At 39.2% G+C, this 16,537-nt stretch overlaps 1 protein-coding gene across 4 annotated transcripts in view; it reads right to left on the bottom strand.

The window, feature by feature from the left end:
• Positions 1 to 16,537, bottom strand: part of PDS5B (PDS5 cohesin associated factor B) — a 115,289-nt gene that overhangs the window by 22,588 nt on the left and 76,164 nt on the right. For all 4 annotated transcript variants that reach the window (XM_056328131.1, XM_056328134.1, XM_056328133.1 and 1 more), the window contains exons 23-25: positions 14,424 to 14,560; positions 6,676 to 6,799; positions 624 to 828 (exon numbers count right to left, since the gene is read on the bottom strand). In XM_056328131.1, coding sequence (XP_056184106.1) covers positions 624 to 828; positions 6,676 to 6,799; positions 14,424 to 14,560 — 466 coding nt within the window. The remainder of the gene's footprint in view (positions 1 to 623; positions 829 to 6,675; positions 6,800 to 14,423; positions 14,561 to 16,537) is intronic.

The following is a 16,537-nucleotide window of genomic DNA, read 5'->3' as shown; positions in this document are numbered from 1 at the left end:
ATGACTATATACCAGTGTTGTCATACTGTATGTGTGTAGCTTTAAGTAAAAAGGGAAAAGGGGCGATTTTTTAAAAGAAAAATAGCTAACATCAGTCCCTAATAACTTACAAAGCATTCCCACGATCAGACTGCTGGCACTGGGAAGAAAGAATTACATAAACTCAGCCTGAACTGCCTACAAATACAGCCCTTGCCAGCATAAGACAAGATAAGAAGCTACTTGATATAGCAGCGCAAGACAATTTAGTACTGCATTTATGTCATTAAGGTCGCAAATTATTAGTTACTGAAGTAAAATAAAACATTGTCACTTCATTTACAATATAATTAACCAGCAAGTTCAAACAGTACACATAACTGCCTTGAAAAACTACTTTGCTTCCAATACACTTAGGCATAAGCATTTGCACAGCTTTTAACAAAATTGCAACATCTCAGAAATGCCTGTTAAAAAAAACTCAGAAGAAAATCTGGACTATTTTCAGTTTTCATTAAGTACCTCTAAGTGAAATGTACAGCCATTCTATGTATGAAAACAGAAAACCATCAGTATTTTCAGTCTACTCACATTCACATTTGAACTATAGCACTTGTACCAAAAAGCAACTTCTATTCTCTTACCACTAACTGCTGCATGTTGCTTCAGATACTCCCTTCTGACATTTATGTTCTTCACAAGGCACTGCCTAGCATGAGCTCTTCTCTCTTTCACGGGATCTTTTGCACACAGTGCACAAATAGCCATATATTCTAGTGGCAGCCGTAGTCTAGAAAGGCCTTTGTGAAGTTTCTGAGCAAATATCTGTCTCACTTGGTAACATTCATCCTATTAAAAAAAAAGAAAAAGAAAAAAAAAAGGCAAAACCAAAAAGGTAACAATAAACTTTTCTAAAAGTAATATAGACTGAAATAAAACATGGAAGCCTGGGTAAATATGCCAAAATCAATTTCAGACCTTGAAGCCACAGAAACATAGGAATCGTATGAACGTTTATTAATGCCAATTCAAAGCAATTAAATTAAATTATTCAGTTGAAGCTTCCCTTAAGATTAGAAGAGTTACGGTTCAGAAACTGTACAGGAAGATATCATACTTAGGACCCAAGGCCTAATTTAGCACAATATTGGAGTTAACTGAATTGTTTACGATAGGACCACTTGCTTTGTGGAGCCAAAGATCTGCACCAAAACAGTGTTTAACCACCAGTAACCACTGTGTTGATTTTAATACTGCAATTCCACAAATTTTCATCAAACCATTAGTATTAGAAACTGAATAAAATTCAGCAGAATTACCAGATAAGATCAGGTCAAACACTGAAGAGAGTGATTTCCATTATGCTGTGCAAACCTATGAACTACAAATGACCACAAAAGAGAATAACCCATGTCTAATAGTTGCCACGTGACACAAAGTAAAATGATATGAAGGCAGCAAATGTACTTCTACAATTTATTAAGCAATGTATTTACAGAAAAGATATGAACTTTAAAATTCTCTGTATGAAAACAACCTACACACTTTAAGACACCGTTCAATATATCACAAACCATTCAGTAACACAGGCCAAGGAAGGTTAACAAGCAGGTGCAGAAAACAGAAGAAAGCATACATAAAAGCATAAGGCAAACAAGGCCACCAAAACAGCTTGGCATATTTAACCTGACAAAAAATGGTCAAGAGGAAAGATCTGTTTTCTCAAATTATGAAGAAAAAACATTAAACTTGAACAAATATGTATTTTAGTCAAATGACAGTTCTGAAAGCAGAAAGAATTGGAGAGAGTTTCCAGCGACCAGCCACCAGGAAGCACAAGGCCTAGCCACTGGTACCACTGACTGCTCAACTCACAAAGGGCATCAAAAAGATAAAACAAGCCTCCTTCTCCTCCCACCCAAAAATTAAATCCAGAAGAAATTCACAAGGCCCCACTGTTCCTTCTGTGCTTCAAGCCACAGCCTTCCCCTATGGACTGATTCCCTGAAGTGCCTGCTGTAGTCATAGCTTAAGCAACCCAAGACCCCATAACCAAACCATGAGACATACTCGAGGATCCATTGCCTCTTTCTCCAGCCCCCAGCAGAAGGCTAAGATATAGCCCCCTTCCGCTGCTCAGTAACATCACCTGACAAAAAGTCTAAAGCCTTTGGAAATCTTAGAAGAGACCTCTGCCTAGTTGGTATATTGATAACGAAACATACCCTCCTTGGCTCAGAGGACAAAGGAAGGTATGGTTCATTGCTACTGACAGTGTTTGTGGCACAAATTGGAATGATTGTTATTTCTTTATCTTTTAATATTGCCAATAACCTTAAATTCAGCTCAGCGACAGTAGTTCACTGAGAAGGGGGACCAAATTCAACCAAGTTCTGTATTTTTTTATAGCATACAAATAAAACCCAAACATCAGCCCAACTTTACATAGCTAATTCTCTGAACTTAATGCTAATTCAGAAGTTCATAATTTACAAGTATTTAAAAAATATATTTATTTATATATTTGCAAAGCTGCAGGTACCCCTCAGACACAGCTCTTGATTCTTGAGAACGGACAAAGACTTATTTAAACAATTAAAACACCCTCAGAGTTGACAAAAGCAACCGAAAGCTTTGGGATTTATTCTTTTTAACTAATGAAACTTGTGTGATCTAAAACATTTATTCTTTTAGAAGACTATTCATTCTAAACACAATTAAAATTGCATTTCTAACAGCAAAGATTATTAGATCTTAAATCTAGTCTTAAAAGCTGTTAAGCACTGAAACACTTAACACCATACTCAATTATTTTCTACTTCATTTCAATATGAAGATGTCCTGCCATCAAAATTTGTTCTGCAGATCAAAGAACTTAACTGCTACTGAGCTTACAGGTTTGGCCAAACACAGACGTGAATACAATGTCATACAAATGACTAAAACTACATGCATTTAATCATCACGCTGTCTCTGTTTACCAGTGCAACCTTAATACAGCAATTAGCAACCACACTTAGGTATTCTGTGCTTTAACCACTCTACACTACAAAATGGCAGTCTCAGAGAAAAAAAATAAACATAGCCAGCACGGAGCCATAGCAGAACCTGAGCAACCATTACAGGCCTTAAAAATTAAGCTTTTCCTTTTGTTTAATCTGCTTCCTGATCTTTCCATTTAAAGCAAATTTGCTGTAAATTAAATTACAGGAGTTGGCCCTGACATCACTTGGATGTTCTAATTTGTGGCTAGACTCGAGAGTGTTAAAAATTAATACACTTTTAGAACAATCAGTGTCTACCATCAATAAATGGATTCTAATACTGAAGTTTCTAAGCGTACACATATATGTATGCATACACACACGAGCAAATATCTCAGAAAAATACACAGATTGTTTCCACTGGAGATTAATATACTACCACTTTTAAGTCCAAAAATGACCGAAACCGTTAGTTACCCTGCATCTGAGGATCCGAACTCAAGCCTGGCAGAAAGGAAACTGCAAAAGACCTCAAGATCTAGCAAAGTTATTAAGTATTCAAAATCCATTAGAAGCTGCAGTGAAAAGTACAGGCAGAATTCCTGTCCTGACAGAGCTTACAACCTATGTTATAGTAAACAAGTAAGACAGTCAAAAAAGGCAAAGAAATATCAATAAATGAGGAGAAAAAAAATGACAGAAGCAATACTACAGTGGAACAGATTCCACTGGAAGCTATGTCAAGGCATATGGGTATCCACAGGGAGGCAGCCAGCATGGCTTCACAAAGGACAACTCATGCCTGACGGATCTAGTAGCCTTTTACAGTGGAGTGACTATGTAGGTGGATATGGGAAAAGCAACCAATGTCACTCCACCAGGGGTTCTGTGAGGCCTTTGAATGTTGTTTCACACAACATTCTTGTCTCTAAATTGTGCGAGATAAATGTTTCATAGACTACCTGATGTATAAGGAATTGGTTAGATAGCCATTTCCAAAGAGTTGTGGTCAAAAACTCAATGTCCAAATGTAGATCAGCCACAAATGTTGTCCCTCAGGGGTCAATACTGGGAGACGTACTGTTCAGTCTCCCTGCTAATGACGCAGAGTACTAATGGCCAGGCTTGAGGAGTGGGTCCATGTGAACCTCATGAGCTCAGCAAGGCCAAGCGCAAGGTCCCGCACCTGACTTGGGGCCATCCCCACCACCAGTACAGACTGGGGGGTGAAGGGATTGAGAGCAGCCCTGCAGAGGAGGACTCGGGGCCACCGGTGGACGAAGAATTGGACGTGAACCAGCAATTTGGGCCTGCAGCCCAGAAAGCCAACTGCATCCGTGGATGCACCAAAAGCAGCGTGGCCAGCAGGTCAAGGAGGGTGACTTTGCCCCTCTGCTCTGGTGAGACCCCACCTGCGGTCCCGCGTCCAGCTCTGGGGTCCCCATTACAAGACAGACACGGAGCTGCTGGAGCGGGTCCAGAGGAGAGGGCCGCAAAAAGCAGCCAGGGGTTGGAACACCTCTCCTGTGAGGAAACACTGGGAGAGTTGGCGTGGTTCAGCCTGGAGAAGGCTCCAGGGAGACCTTATTGAGGCCTGTCGATACACGAAGGGGGCTTGTAAGAAAGACTGAGAGAGACTTGTTACCAGGGCCTGTAGTGCCAGGACAAGGGACATCAGTTTTAAACCAAAAGCGGGAAGGTTTAGATTGGACATAAGGGAGAGCTTTTTTACAGTGAGGGGGGTGAGGCACTGGCACAGGTTGCCCAGAGCAGCTGTGGCTGCCCCATCCCTGGAGGTGTTCAAGGCCAGGCTGGACGGGGCTTTGAGCAGCCTGGTCTGGTGGGAGGTGTCCCTGCCCATGGCAGGGGGGTTGGAATGAGGCGATCTTTAGGGGTCCCTTGAGACCCAAACTATTCTATGATTCTATAGTAAAATGTGGTACTAACTTGTTTATAAATGTTGATGTTCCTATTATGTTCTTCAAATTTAAATTTAATCTGTTAAAGTTCCCTTTCAAAAATTGAGGATAGCTAAGAATTAGACCCAAAGGTAGCATCTGTTATCAACATCCACAATCAAGACTGGTATTGCTGGAAAATAAAAAGTGAAAACAAAGTGAGAGACAGTGATGAAATGGAGGGCAAGGAGCTTGCACCTAACATACTAAAGAGCAAGCCAAAACAAAAATTCTGGTAGAGGAGAACAGCAAGGTTAACATTTGCAACAAACAAAAAATTGCTACAGGAGGGAAATGACTGAAGAAATGAACAGATTTTGATCACTGGGACCAGAAGAAAACAGGTCATGCAAATACTATATTGGCAAGGTTACTCTGGTAAAATGGTATTCAGCTAAAGTATCCTCTCCAGATCAGAGACAGATCTTATTTGTCATTACAGTAAGCAGCTCTTTTCTTCTCTACTAATGTTGTCCTGAATTGTGAAAAACTGTCAAAATGTAAAAACATGTAAAAAATTTTTTTTGACACAAGGCTAACATTTCTATTAGGTTTTGGAATAGGAAGACTGAAAAGCATTAGTCCTTGCTTTGGGTATAAAGACCTTCAGTTATTACCACTGAATTTCTCCTGTATTTTTGTTAGATTTCATCTGCTTAAGTTTTGTTCCATTTCTCTTGTATTTCATAGCATTTGGGAACTGAGAAATGGCTCCTTTCCATAGGCACACAGAAGCTTAAAATCCACATAAACATTTGACAAACCAATATACAAGCCTAATACAGACTGTCTTACTCTGGTATATGAACAATTTTTCTAGCCTAACCACCCAACTCCAAACAACTTAAGAACTTTAAAAGATACTCTATATGAAAGTAAGCAATATCTATACAGGAGCTATACTTCGTATTTTCTAATATTAAATGCCAATTTCAAATCTTCTGACATTTAAAATGGGTTACAGCTTTTAAAGCTTTAGCCAGTCACAGGAATTAAGGTCTAGAATGGAATGTTCTTGTTCGTGAAGGTATCTTGTGGAAGGGATTCCTTCTGGAGGATTTCTTGACTTTTTTTAAAGTCAGGAGAATACCAGCAATTGCACAAGTAACACCAACATGAGTCCCTCCACGACTGCTTTACTCTTGGGGTGTGAATCAATTTCTGTGCTATTTGTTAAATCTACAAGACAGGAACACAGAGAATACCTGTATTTCTACTTACAATCTTGAAGTTGTTTCCCTTTTGCTACAATGGGCTCACAGGCAGAAATTAAGGATGAAAACTCCAACATCTACTGAGAAACCTCTCCCTATCTCTTCTAATATTTAAAGGATACCAACTACCTTTGCAGACTTCTGCGTTCCAAATAAATTCTACCCAAGTATCAAGAAATGAAGGCCACTGTTGTCACCACAGTCCAACATACTTTACTACATCTCATATTAACTTCTAATGATGTAATAATGTCATAATGCAGCTGGGGTATTACTTGAAATCAATACTGAATTCCTTGGTTTATCAATATTCTAACATTTATCTACATTAGGATTCCCCCACAGGGCAGACCAGTCCTATAGATTTAATTCTCACCCAAAATCAGTTTTCAGGATCATGTAGTGGGAAAATAAATTCATGCCAAGGCTGAACATTTTGTATAAAATCAGATTAACAACAGTATATACAACATAGAGAACAAACAACACATATACTCATACATTTGCTGATAACCCACAAGTCCCACCTAATTTCCTTACATTTATGGCTAGTGCACACAGCTGGTACTGTTCTAAGGTGATGATTTCATGGTAACATGGTTCTTGTGCCAACTTCACAATAGCATTCCCTGCAGCCAGCCTCAACCGAGACATATCAGGTTTACTGAAAAACAAACACATGAATTATGACGGTTAATTAGTAAAGTTATGTAATTACTTAATTAAATCCCAGTAAGTTTGCACTGCTAAAAAACAGGTACTTTAAAAAGAAGGAAGAGTTTCTATGGACTTAGCTGCCCCCACTCCGCCAAATCAACGGCAGAAGTAACTTTAAACCAAAAGTAGTTTCCATGGCACTATGTTTTGCAGCCTATTACCACATACCTATTACCTTGTGCCATCATAGCAATGAAAATATTCCTTGAAACTTCCTAAATGTTCCACAGGGATGTGAAACAGTTTTAGACATGCACTGGACTAGCACAGCCCACACAGACCCTCAGAGACCTCACTTAGCCTGTAAAATACTTCTGTTCAGCATGCTGAATTTCCTTCAGCAGGAGGCTCCTGCCAAAGAGGCAGCACATTTCTAGTCCCCAAACTTGCCAAACTACTAGCAAGGATAGCTCAAAATCCATGCTGCAAGTCAAAATAAACTAAGATTAATTAGATCTATAATAGGTGACTAAGTGAACTGTATTTTTAAGACAACAGCAAAAAGGATTTAACAAATGAAAAAATTTTCAACATGCTGAAAGTATTGTTACTTTATTTGCAAACCCACATTGCACTCCCACCTAGCAAACACTCCAACCATTTGCTAATTTTCATACCAAAAGATGAACAGGTTTTTCTACAACCTACAACCATATTTACAAAGGTATCAAAATATCAAAAAAGTATCAGAATATCAAAAGCATCTTCACATGATCTTTGCAAACTGATATCCACTTAATGTGTGCATTAATAAACTCAGTTGAGCTTATACTGTTCTTAAAAAAAAAATTCTGAGTATATTACTTCTGCCTTTCTTCAGACCAAGCACAAAAGAATTAAGATGTTTTATGCAACTCTCACTTAAAACACTGATGAATTCTATTTGGAAATAGTGAGCACAGCTTTTTCCTTTGATAACCTGGAGCAGGAATCAAGTTGTTCTCTTATTTAGAAAAAATGATTCATGTAAGTAGGACAAATATTGTTTAAATTCTTAATTATTTGCTCTTTATGCTTAGGAAGAGCAAACACTCTAGTCTTAAACTCATGATCATGAAAACTGTATAAAGCATTTAAAGAATGAGATTAAAAAACATTATTAAACACAAAGTGCATGATAAAAATACCTACTGAGGAGCTTAAACCTTAGAATTTATCTAACTAGGCTTTATACACACTTCAGTATTTTATGGAAACCACAGTATTTCAAGAATACCCAAACAGATCACAAGCAACCGAAGGACAGGACAAAAGCTGCACTAACTTTCAAGCAAGGCATGAAGATTAACATGGTAACATCTAGTTCTTAAAATGATAAATTTAACTTTAAATTGCATTCTACTGTGATAAGTGAACCCAATGAAGATTCAATTTTTGCACTTCAGTGACAATTGAGCAATAATGACTTACAAGAACACAGTGATTGAGCCAAAGGGAAGGATAAAACTAAGACCTTTCAATCTTCCCCAGACTTGGTAGTGATAAAATTTAATTCTGAAAACTGAATCAAAGATATTTCACACAAAAGGTCAAAACTTAACAGAGGATACGTGTCACAGAAATACCCACAAGCATGTGTGCATGCTGTGGGAAGGAAGAAAAGGACAGTGACAGTTGTGTATATTACTCTTACAGCTGAAGATGAAAGTCAGATCTGTCTTATTCCTGTCTTATTAGAAGACACTTTTAATTGAGGATTTATTTTTGATCAAACTGTTATAGCCAAAAGCCTTCTGAGCCGCATTATCCCAAAACACACAATTATTAAGGCTGAAATAAAAGCTTCTATATGATATAATTGCTGTCTGATTACTTCTAATAATTTTGAAAATTAGTGCCAAGGATGACCTTGTCCTATCAGGACCTTTCTAAGAGATACAAGATGGAACTGGATATTTGTTCTCTGGAGTGCTGTTACTACTGCTGAAGCCCAGATGTTTGAAACGAGAACAAAAGTGCAATCACATGGAAAGATGTTATCAAGTGCAAAACACAGTCTTAATTAAAGTGGTTGGCTGCACAAAGACAATCCAAATAAATGCATCTTGAAAACACATCCAGTGCATTAGCATCTTCTTTCACTTTACAAACTAGCAGTTAACATTTTTAGTTCTACTCCAGAGGACAAATGCCAGGTCCATTTTTCTAAGCATTTTCCACGTTCCATGGAAGAAAAAGTGACTTTTGAATACAACCTCTGAAAATGCTGCATACAGATGGTGTAGCATAATATCTACAGCACAGAACTATAAAGTTTTAAGCTCCAAAGTTTTAGTTATTTTTCTCTTGGTAGGCTTCAGTTCAAGGAAAATGTGGATAGCATTTCGGAAAAAAACAGGTTCGTATCTAATATCAATACTTTCAGCAACAGCTAGTGTCCTCTGATATTGAAATACACCTTATTTTATGCTTAGCATAGTTTAAAATTAAAATCCTACTACAAAGATATGCAAGATTCAACTTAGCTGTTTTACCTAACCACAAACAGAAAATCAGTATAAACTTGAATTTTAAATTTGTAGGACTGTTTATGACTTTGAAAACCAAAAATACAAACCTGGAAAGGACAGCTGAGATACAGTTTATCGACAAGATTCAATATTTAAAAAAAAAAAAAAAAAAAAGGCAACACTGCTGACTTTAACCTACATATGCTAACATCTCAAAGCAATCAGTTGTCTCAAAAGCAATTCAATGAAGTCATCAATCCTACTACTTCAAAGTGAGAAGGATGAACAAGAGTAGGGATTGTTTATTTGTAACCTTGCCTTCACCTGACACTCTGGGCTGAGCCATGCTTTGAAATTTTAAATAAATAAATAAATAATAATCTCATGCCTTTACACTGCCAATGAAAAGTACAGCTGTGTAGTTTTAAAGAGGCATGGGGACAGAGTAATCTGATGAGTCCAGTAACACCAAGATGATTACAACATGGCTAATAGCCTACATGAAGTCAAATGTCTCCTGAACCTGCCACTTCCAGTTCAATCATCTTTAGTGAATTACGCATTGTTCAAAAGACAAATGCAGGCCACAAACACAAAAACTGACTCTACATAAATGACATCAGATTAAGTACATTTTAGAAGATTATGTTCTGTACTGAACAGACAATTTTATTTTCCAAAGTTTACTCTAATTTGGAGGGAGCAATATCAGAGTTGCACAGCATGGACACTGTAAGCATCTCCAAAAAGAAGATATCCTCATCGTGTTCTCAAAGGGTGAAAAGTAAAGGTCAGGAAGTGTCAGCAAGATATCGGCAAGCTCAATGCAGAACTAATGCGCCTGGAACAGCATCTCCTCAGCTTCAGGTTTTGAGAGTACTTAGCATAGGCAGTGAAACAGAACAAGGTCTTACAAAAAAAAAAAAAAAAAAAAGATTAGTTGGGATGAGTTTGGTACAATGCTCTGGGTGATGCTCTGTGTTGAGAAAGGAACGTACTCTGAATAATTAGAAAAGATAAGGTGGACACCTGAAGGAGATATGGAGACCATCAAGTCAGGAAATCGCTGAACAACGAAAATTGAAAGGTCCACTCCACCTAGATCCCATCTATTGTGAATGGAATGATTAGGTGTCAAAATCAAATGAGTATGTATGTAAAAATGTGTAACCTCTCAGGAAAACTGTATAAATTACCTAACTTTTCACTGAAAACTTCAGAGCTAGTTTGTCCGGTGCAAATCGGCTAGCTCCCCAACGTTGCACGAAATAAATACCTTTGCTGCTTAAAGACAAAATTTGTCTCTGAGCAGCTACTCTGTGCGTTTTGTGTAAGCTATACTGCTGATGCCAAACAGAAACAATGGAGACGTGCCCTCCTTGCAGCTTAGAGCCTTCCCAAAATCCAGCTCTGGGAATCACAGAATAGTAACAACTGCAAGGAACCTCTGGAGGTCAACCAGCCAAACCCCTCTGCTCAAGCAGGATCACTTACAGCAGGTTGCCTAGGACAGCGTCCAGATGGCTTTTTAGTATCTCCAAGGATGGAAACTCCACCACCTCTTTGGACAACCTAAGTTGGTGCTCAGTCACCCTCACAGTGAAAAAGTGTTTCCTTGTGTTCCTCCTGCATTTCAGTTGGTGCCCATTGCCTCTGATCCTGTCACTGCACAACAATAAGAAGAGCCTGACACCATCTTCTTTGCACCCTCCATTCAGTTATTTATACACATTGATGAGAACCCCACTGAGCCTTTTCTTCCTTGGGCTGAAGGGTCACAGCTCTCCCAGCCTTCCCTCATCCATCAGATGCTCCAATCCCTTAAGCATCCTTGTAGCCCTATGGTGGGCTCATTCCAGTAGCTTTGCACCTCTCCTGTACTGGGGAGCCCAGGTGTTCCACCACCTTCTCAGGGACTGAGGTGAGGCCAACTGGCCTGCAGTTAGTTCTCTTGGTGCTCCTTCCTATCCTTTATTAAAGCTAGGAGAGGCACCTGCTCTCCTCCAGTTTTCAGGCACCTCTATCAATCACCACAGTCATTCAAAGATGATCAGGAGTGCCCTCACAGTGACATCTGCCAGCTCCCTCAACACTCATGGGTGCAGCCCATCAAGGACCACACACTTCTGCATGTCCAGTTTGCTTAAGTATTGTCTAACCTGATCTTCCCCCAAGAGTATGTCTTCCTTGCTCCAGACTTGGTCTCCAGCACCTGGGATTTCTGAAGGCTGGTCTTGCTAGTAAAGACTGAGGTGAAGAAAAGCATTCAGTACCTCAGCATTTTCCATGTCCTGTCACCAGGGCTCCTGCCTCATTCAGCGCTGGGTGCACATTTTCCCTAGTCTTCCTCTCGTTACTTACTTACTAAAGAATCTCTTCTGCTTGCCTTTCTCATCCCTCACTAGATTCAATTTCAGCTAGGCTTTGACCTTCCTGTGTTTCAGAGTGCTCCTGTATTCCTGCCAGGTAATCTCTCCCTACTTCCACTTTTCCCTATTTCCACCTCACAGAATCGTAGAATGGTTTGTGTTGGAAGGGACCTTGTAAAGGCCATCTAGTCCAGCGCCCCCGCTGCAATGAGCAGGGACATCTTCAACTACATCAGGTTGCTCAGAGCTGCAAGCCAACCTGTCCCTGAATGTTTCCAGAGATGGGGCATCTACCACCTCTCTGGGCAACCTGATCTGGTGTTTTACAACCCTCAATGTAAAAAATTTCTTCCTTATAGCTAGTCTGAATCTACTCTCCTTTAGTTTAAAACCATTACCCCTTGTCTTATTCTAGCAGACCTTGCTCAGAAGTCTGTCCCTGTCTTTCTTGTAAGCCCCCTTTGACTACTGAAAAGATATAATAAGGTCTCCCAGGAGCCTTCTGTTCTCCAGGCTGAAGAACTCCAACCCTCAGTCTTTCCTCATAACAGAGGTGTTCCAGCCTTCTGACCATTTTCATGGCCCTCCTATGGACTGCTCCAATAGCTCCATGTCTTTCCTGTGCTGAGGACTCCAGAGCTGAACACAGTACTCCAGGTGGGCTCTCACCAGAGCAGAGTAGAGGGGCAGAATCACCACCCTCGACCTGCTGGCCACGCTTCTTTTTACACAGTCCAGGACATGTTTGGCTTTCTGGGCTGTGAGTGCACATTGTTGGCTCATATCCAGCTTTTCATCCACCAGCACCCCCATGTTCTCCTCCTCAAGGTGCTCTCAATCCCTCCTTTTTTGTGTGAGTTTTGTCAGGAGGTCCTTGCTCATCCATGTAGGTCTCCTGAAATATTTGCCTGACCTGCTTTGGCCACTTTTGAGCTTAGAGGAGATGATATTTGAATACTAACTAACTAGCTTTCTTGGGCCCTTCTTCCCTCCAAGGCCTTATTCAGTGGGACTCCACTAAGCAGATCCTTGAAGAAGCCCAAGACCATCCACCTGAAGTCCAGCACTGGAATATTGCTTTTTGCCTTCCCTTCTGCCCTCTGCATACCGAATTGCACCATCTTACGGTCATTACAGCTAAGGTTGCCTTCAACCTTCACACTCCCAACAAAGTCCCTCCTTGTTGGTGAGTATGAGGTCCAACAGAGCACCTCTCCATTTCTCCTCCAACATTTGTGTCAGGAGGTTGTCACTGATGTTGTCCAGGAAACACCTGGATTGTTTATGTGCTGCTGTGTTGCTCCTCCAGCAGGTAGGGCTGGTTGCAGTCCCCCATGAGGCCAAGGCCTCTGAACATGAAGTTGTTTCTAGCTGTTCATAGGCGGCCTCATCCACTTCCTGGTCAGGGGACCTACAGCAGACACCCACTACAATGTCACCTATATACCAGGGGGCTCTTTAATCCTAACCCATAAAGCTCTCAGTTGGCTCATCATTCACCCCCAAGCAGAGCTCCAAGATCTGGGGTTGAAGGGTTGTCTAACACAGAGCAACCTCACATGTCATTACAGCTTTCTCCTCCCATTAACGAATCCCCAGCCCCCCATTAACTTTAATAATGGAGAACTGACTGCATCATTATATACAGTTTCTATTATTACTTGTAGTTTAGAGTAAAAACAAAACAAAACGCAAAGAGTTGGAAATTTAAATTTCTTAAAATGTGCACAGTAAGGAATCATCACTCCAAGCATGCAAACACACAGGACCTACAGAGCTGATCTATTCACAGACTACTGGATAAGCCAACAATATGCTTGAGCAGTTATGATGAAAAGCTAAATTGTTGCCACTTAACCCCCTACTAACTATCATGAATGGTCAATTTCCAGAATTTAAAACTATGAAACAATTATTTACAAGGAACTTTAAGAAAGATTACAGAGCTACTACAAAGATAACATACTGGACAATTCTAAGGTTTGCAGTTTTGCACACACAACATATGTTCTGTCTGCATAATCACTGTATAACATTACACTCCACCTGAAAATTAAAACCTTTTTACTCATACTAGCACAACTGATCCATGCCCTTAATGGCTTTTGTCGACATAAATTTTCAATATTTGGCAACCAATAGTGGCTTACAACTTGTGACTTCTACCACAAAGGATTAAGAAGATACCCAGAAAAACAAGTTGTCTAACAATCATCTATAAGGCAAATTATTGAGACTTAATTCTCTTTACATGTTTCCCTCTTCCTTTCATTTTTAGAGGCCTCAAGAGATTAAAATCTGCCTTCAAGCACAGGTGCCTTATGTACTAGCTATTCTCATCTGGCTTACTGCAACATGCCTTTTTTTTATTATAATTATTAGAAAGCCTGCCTATTGCCTTGTGGCATACACAACAATTAGTATATTGGAAAGAGCAGGCTGTATAAAAAATTAAAACTATTTTTCAATGGGGAAGAGGAAGTTACACAGTTTATTCTTGCAATATGAGTAATGGCCCTTTGAAAAAAAAGAGATAAAATGAAGATAAAACCATTAAAATAGATACATATACAGTGTTAAAAAACCTGAGACTAAGCAGACGCGTAGGAATCTAGCCAAGTTTACCATCAATTCTTATGAAAGAAGATGTAGAAATTGTTAAGCAGTTTAACAGAATAGTTTAAATATTACTTTGACTAAAACTCTCCTCACTGCATCATCAGACATCAAAACGTTGCCATCTGTTACATACCTAATTTTCCCCTGCTCTGTTAAATCTCCATCACTGTGTAATATTGTTGTTAGCAACCTCAGAGTAGAAGTTCCTGACTTGCTGTGGTTGTTCTTCATTCCTAGCAGCCACCGAACCATCATCTTGATAGCCTGAATCTGAAAAAATTTTGATATGCACAAGTCAAATCATATTAGTCTTATTTTAAAAATAATCTTTACCTTAATTTAATCGAACAGTATTTTCCCAAGTGCTTTTTGCTGCTATGAACATAAGCCTGTCAAGGCTGCAAAACATCATTTAAATACTGTAGACATACACTGGACAGCAACTCTCCACTGAAAGTCTCAAGCATTTATTACAGCAAATAAAAATCATACAACATTTAGTTAGTTTGAACTGTTTCTTCTACTAAGCAATCACATATTTTGTCCTGTGAAAACTTTATCTTAATTGAGCTTACGTCCATTAAACACTGTGAAATAGACAAAATTTATACTTAGTAGGAAAGTGTTACTGGATCAAAAAGCACAACACATTTTCATCTTCCTGTATTTCTGTAATTCCTGTGCTTAAACAATCCCTATACATTCCCTATACATGTAATATATAAGTTTAAATTTAAAGAAATGTAAATTAAAAACCACTTCATAGACATTTTGACTGTTAAGAGTATCAAGCTGTATCAAGATAACTTGTCCTGGAAGAGAATATTTCTTTCATGGCTATTTAAAGAAAAGCCTCCAACCCTGTTTCTCAGGATAATTTGTCTTTTGCCAATGGAAACATCAAGTGTTTTGAGGCAAGCTTCTAAAAGTATGAAGGATCCAGTAGCTATCACGAAACATCAAATAATTTCACATTTCTTTAGTGAAAATTAAGCATGAATATGGAGATTAAGTTTGTTTCAGTATCTGAATCCCTTTGGTCTTTTATTTTCCTTCTATATAAGAGCAGAGACAATAAAGAGAACAAAGAGGAGTATTCTCACAGCAAAACAAAAATGCTCATCTGAATCACACAGGCATCCTTGGGGAATAAAGAGAAACAAGAAAAACAAACCTAAACAGCAAACCCTGAAGTTCAGCACACAAAACCCAAAAGCTTTAAAAAAAAAATAGTAATTAAAAAAAAATACCCACACTTTTTGCACATGGTAACTTGAAATTTTCTCCTTAAGGGGAAAGGCAGTTCTAATGCTTTTATATAAACATTCACAGCATCACCAACTGAAATTCATCATACAGTTGATCCATGTAACAAACTGATCACAACAGTTCCTTCATATCTAAGTTGAGGATTGTCACCTATACATGAGTTTATTATTTAGCACTGTAGCCCATTTACTCCACCCACAGAAGAACATCAGCAAGAGGAAGGATGTTTGTCACTTGAGAACTCAAAATGCAAATGGACTTCCAGAAACAGAAATGAAATTGTCTTGCCCTAGCTTTCAACAGGTCTTCCACTGAAACAGCAGTAAGTATCCACCAGAAGATTTTAATAGCAATAACAACAATAATAAAATGAATACTACGAATAGCAGCAGCTCCTTTGACAGCTTACCAATTCAGTTTCTTCATGTCCTAACCAGTACTGTACCCATTAGTGCCTCCCACTTGTTGCGAGGACGGAAACATGCTAACTCCATGTGTCCTCAAGTAAATGACATCCTCAGCCAGGGAACAGCCACATGCCATCCTGGGCTCCAACATCTCTGGTCAGCTCCTGAGCAATTTCAATACCACCACCACCACCCCGCCCCCCACCAATTCCCTTCCCCCAATTTTACTGTCCAAATCTATTCTAGTCATCCTTCCACACAGCAAGTCCTAATCCAAGCTCTTCCAGAATTCTCCTCTGACCCCACTATTCCCTGTTTCTTTGCTGGTGTTATGATGTGATAACATTCCAGCAACCCTTCAGAATTAAGCATTCCCATAAAATTACTACAGGGCATGAGAATACCCCCAGTCATTGCTTCCGGCTACCTGAAGAGTTAAACAAACATGATGTGAGTTTGCACTGCCCTCATATTTTAATTTTTTTTTGCAGCCAAATAGGATAACTATCAAATGATAACCCAGTTGGATGGCTGTCAGGAGGTCTCCTGTCCAATCTCTTACTGAAAGGAA

This window comes from Falco biarmicus, chromosome 2 (genome assembly GCF_023638135.1).
Source record: "Falco biarmicus isolate bFalBia1 chromosome 2, bFalBia1.pri, whole genome shotgun sequence".
Lineage (NCBI taxonomy): Eukaryota > Metazoa > Chordata > Aves > Falconiformes > Falconidae > Falco > Falco biarmicus.
Note: the sequence above shows the minus strand (reverse complement) of the source record. Positions and strands in the feature narration are given on the sequence as shown.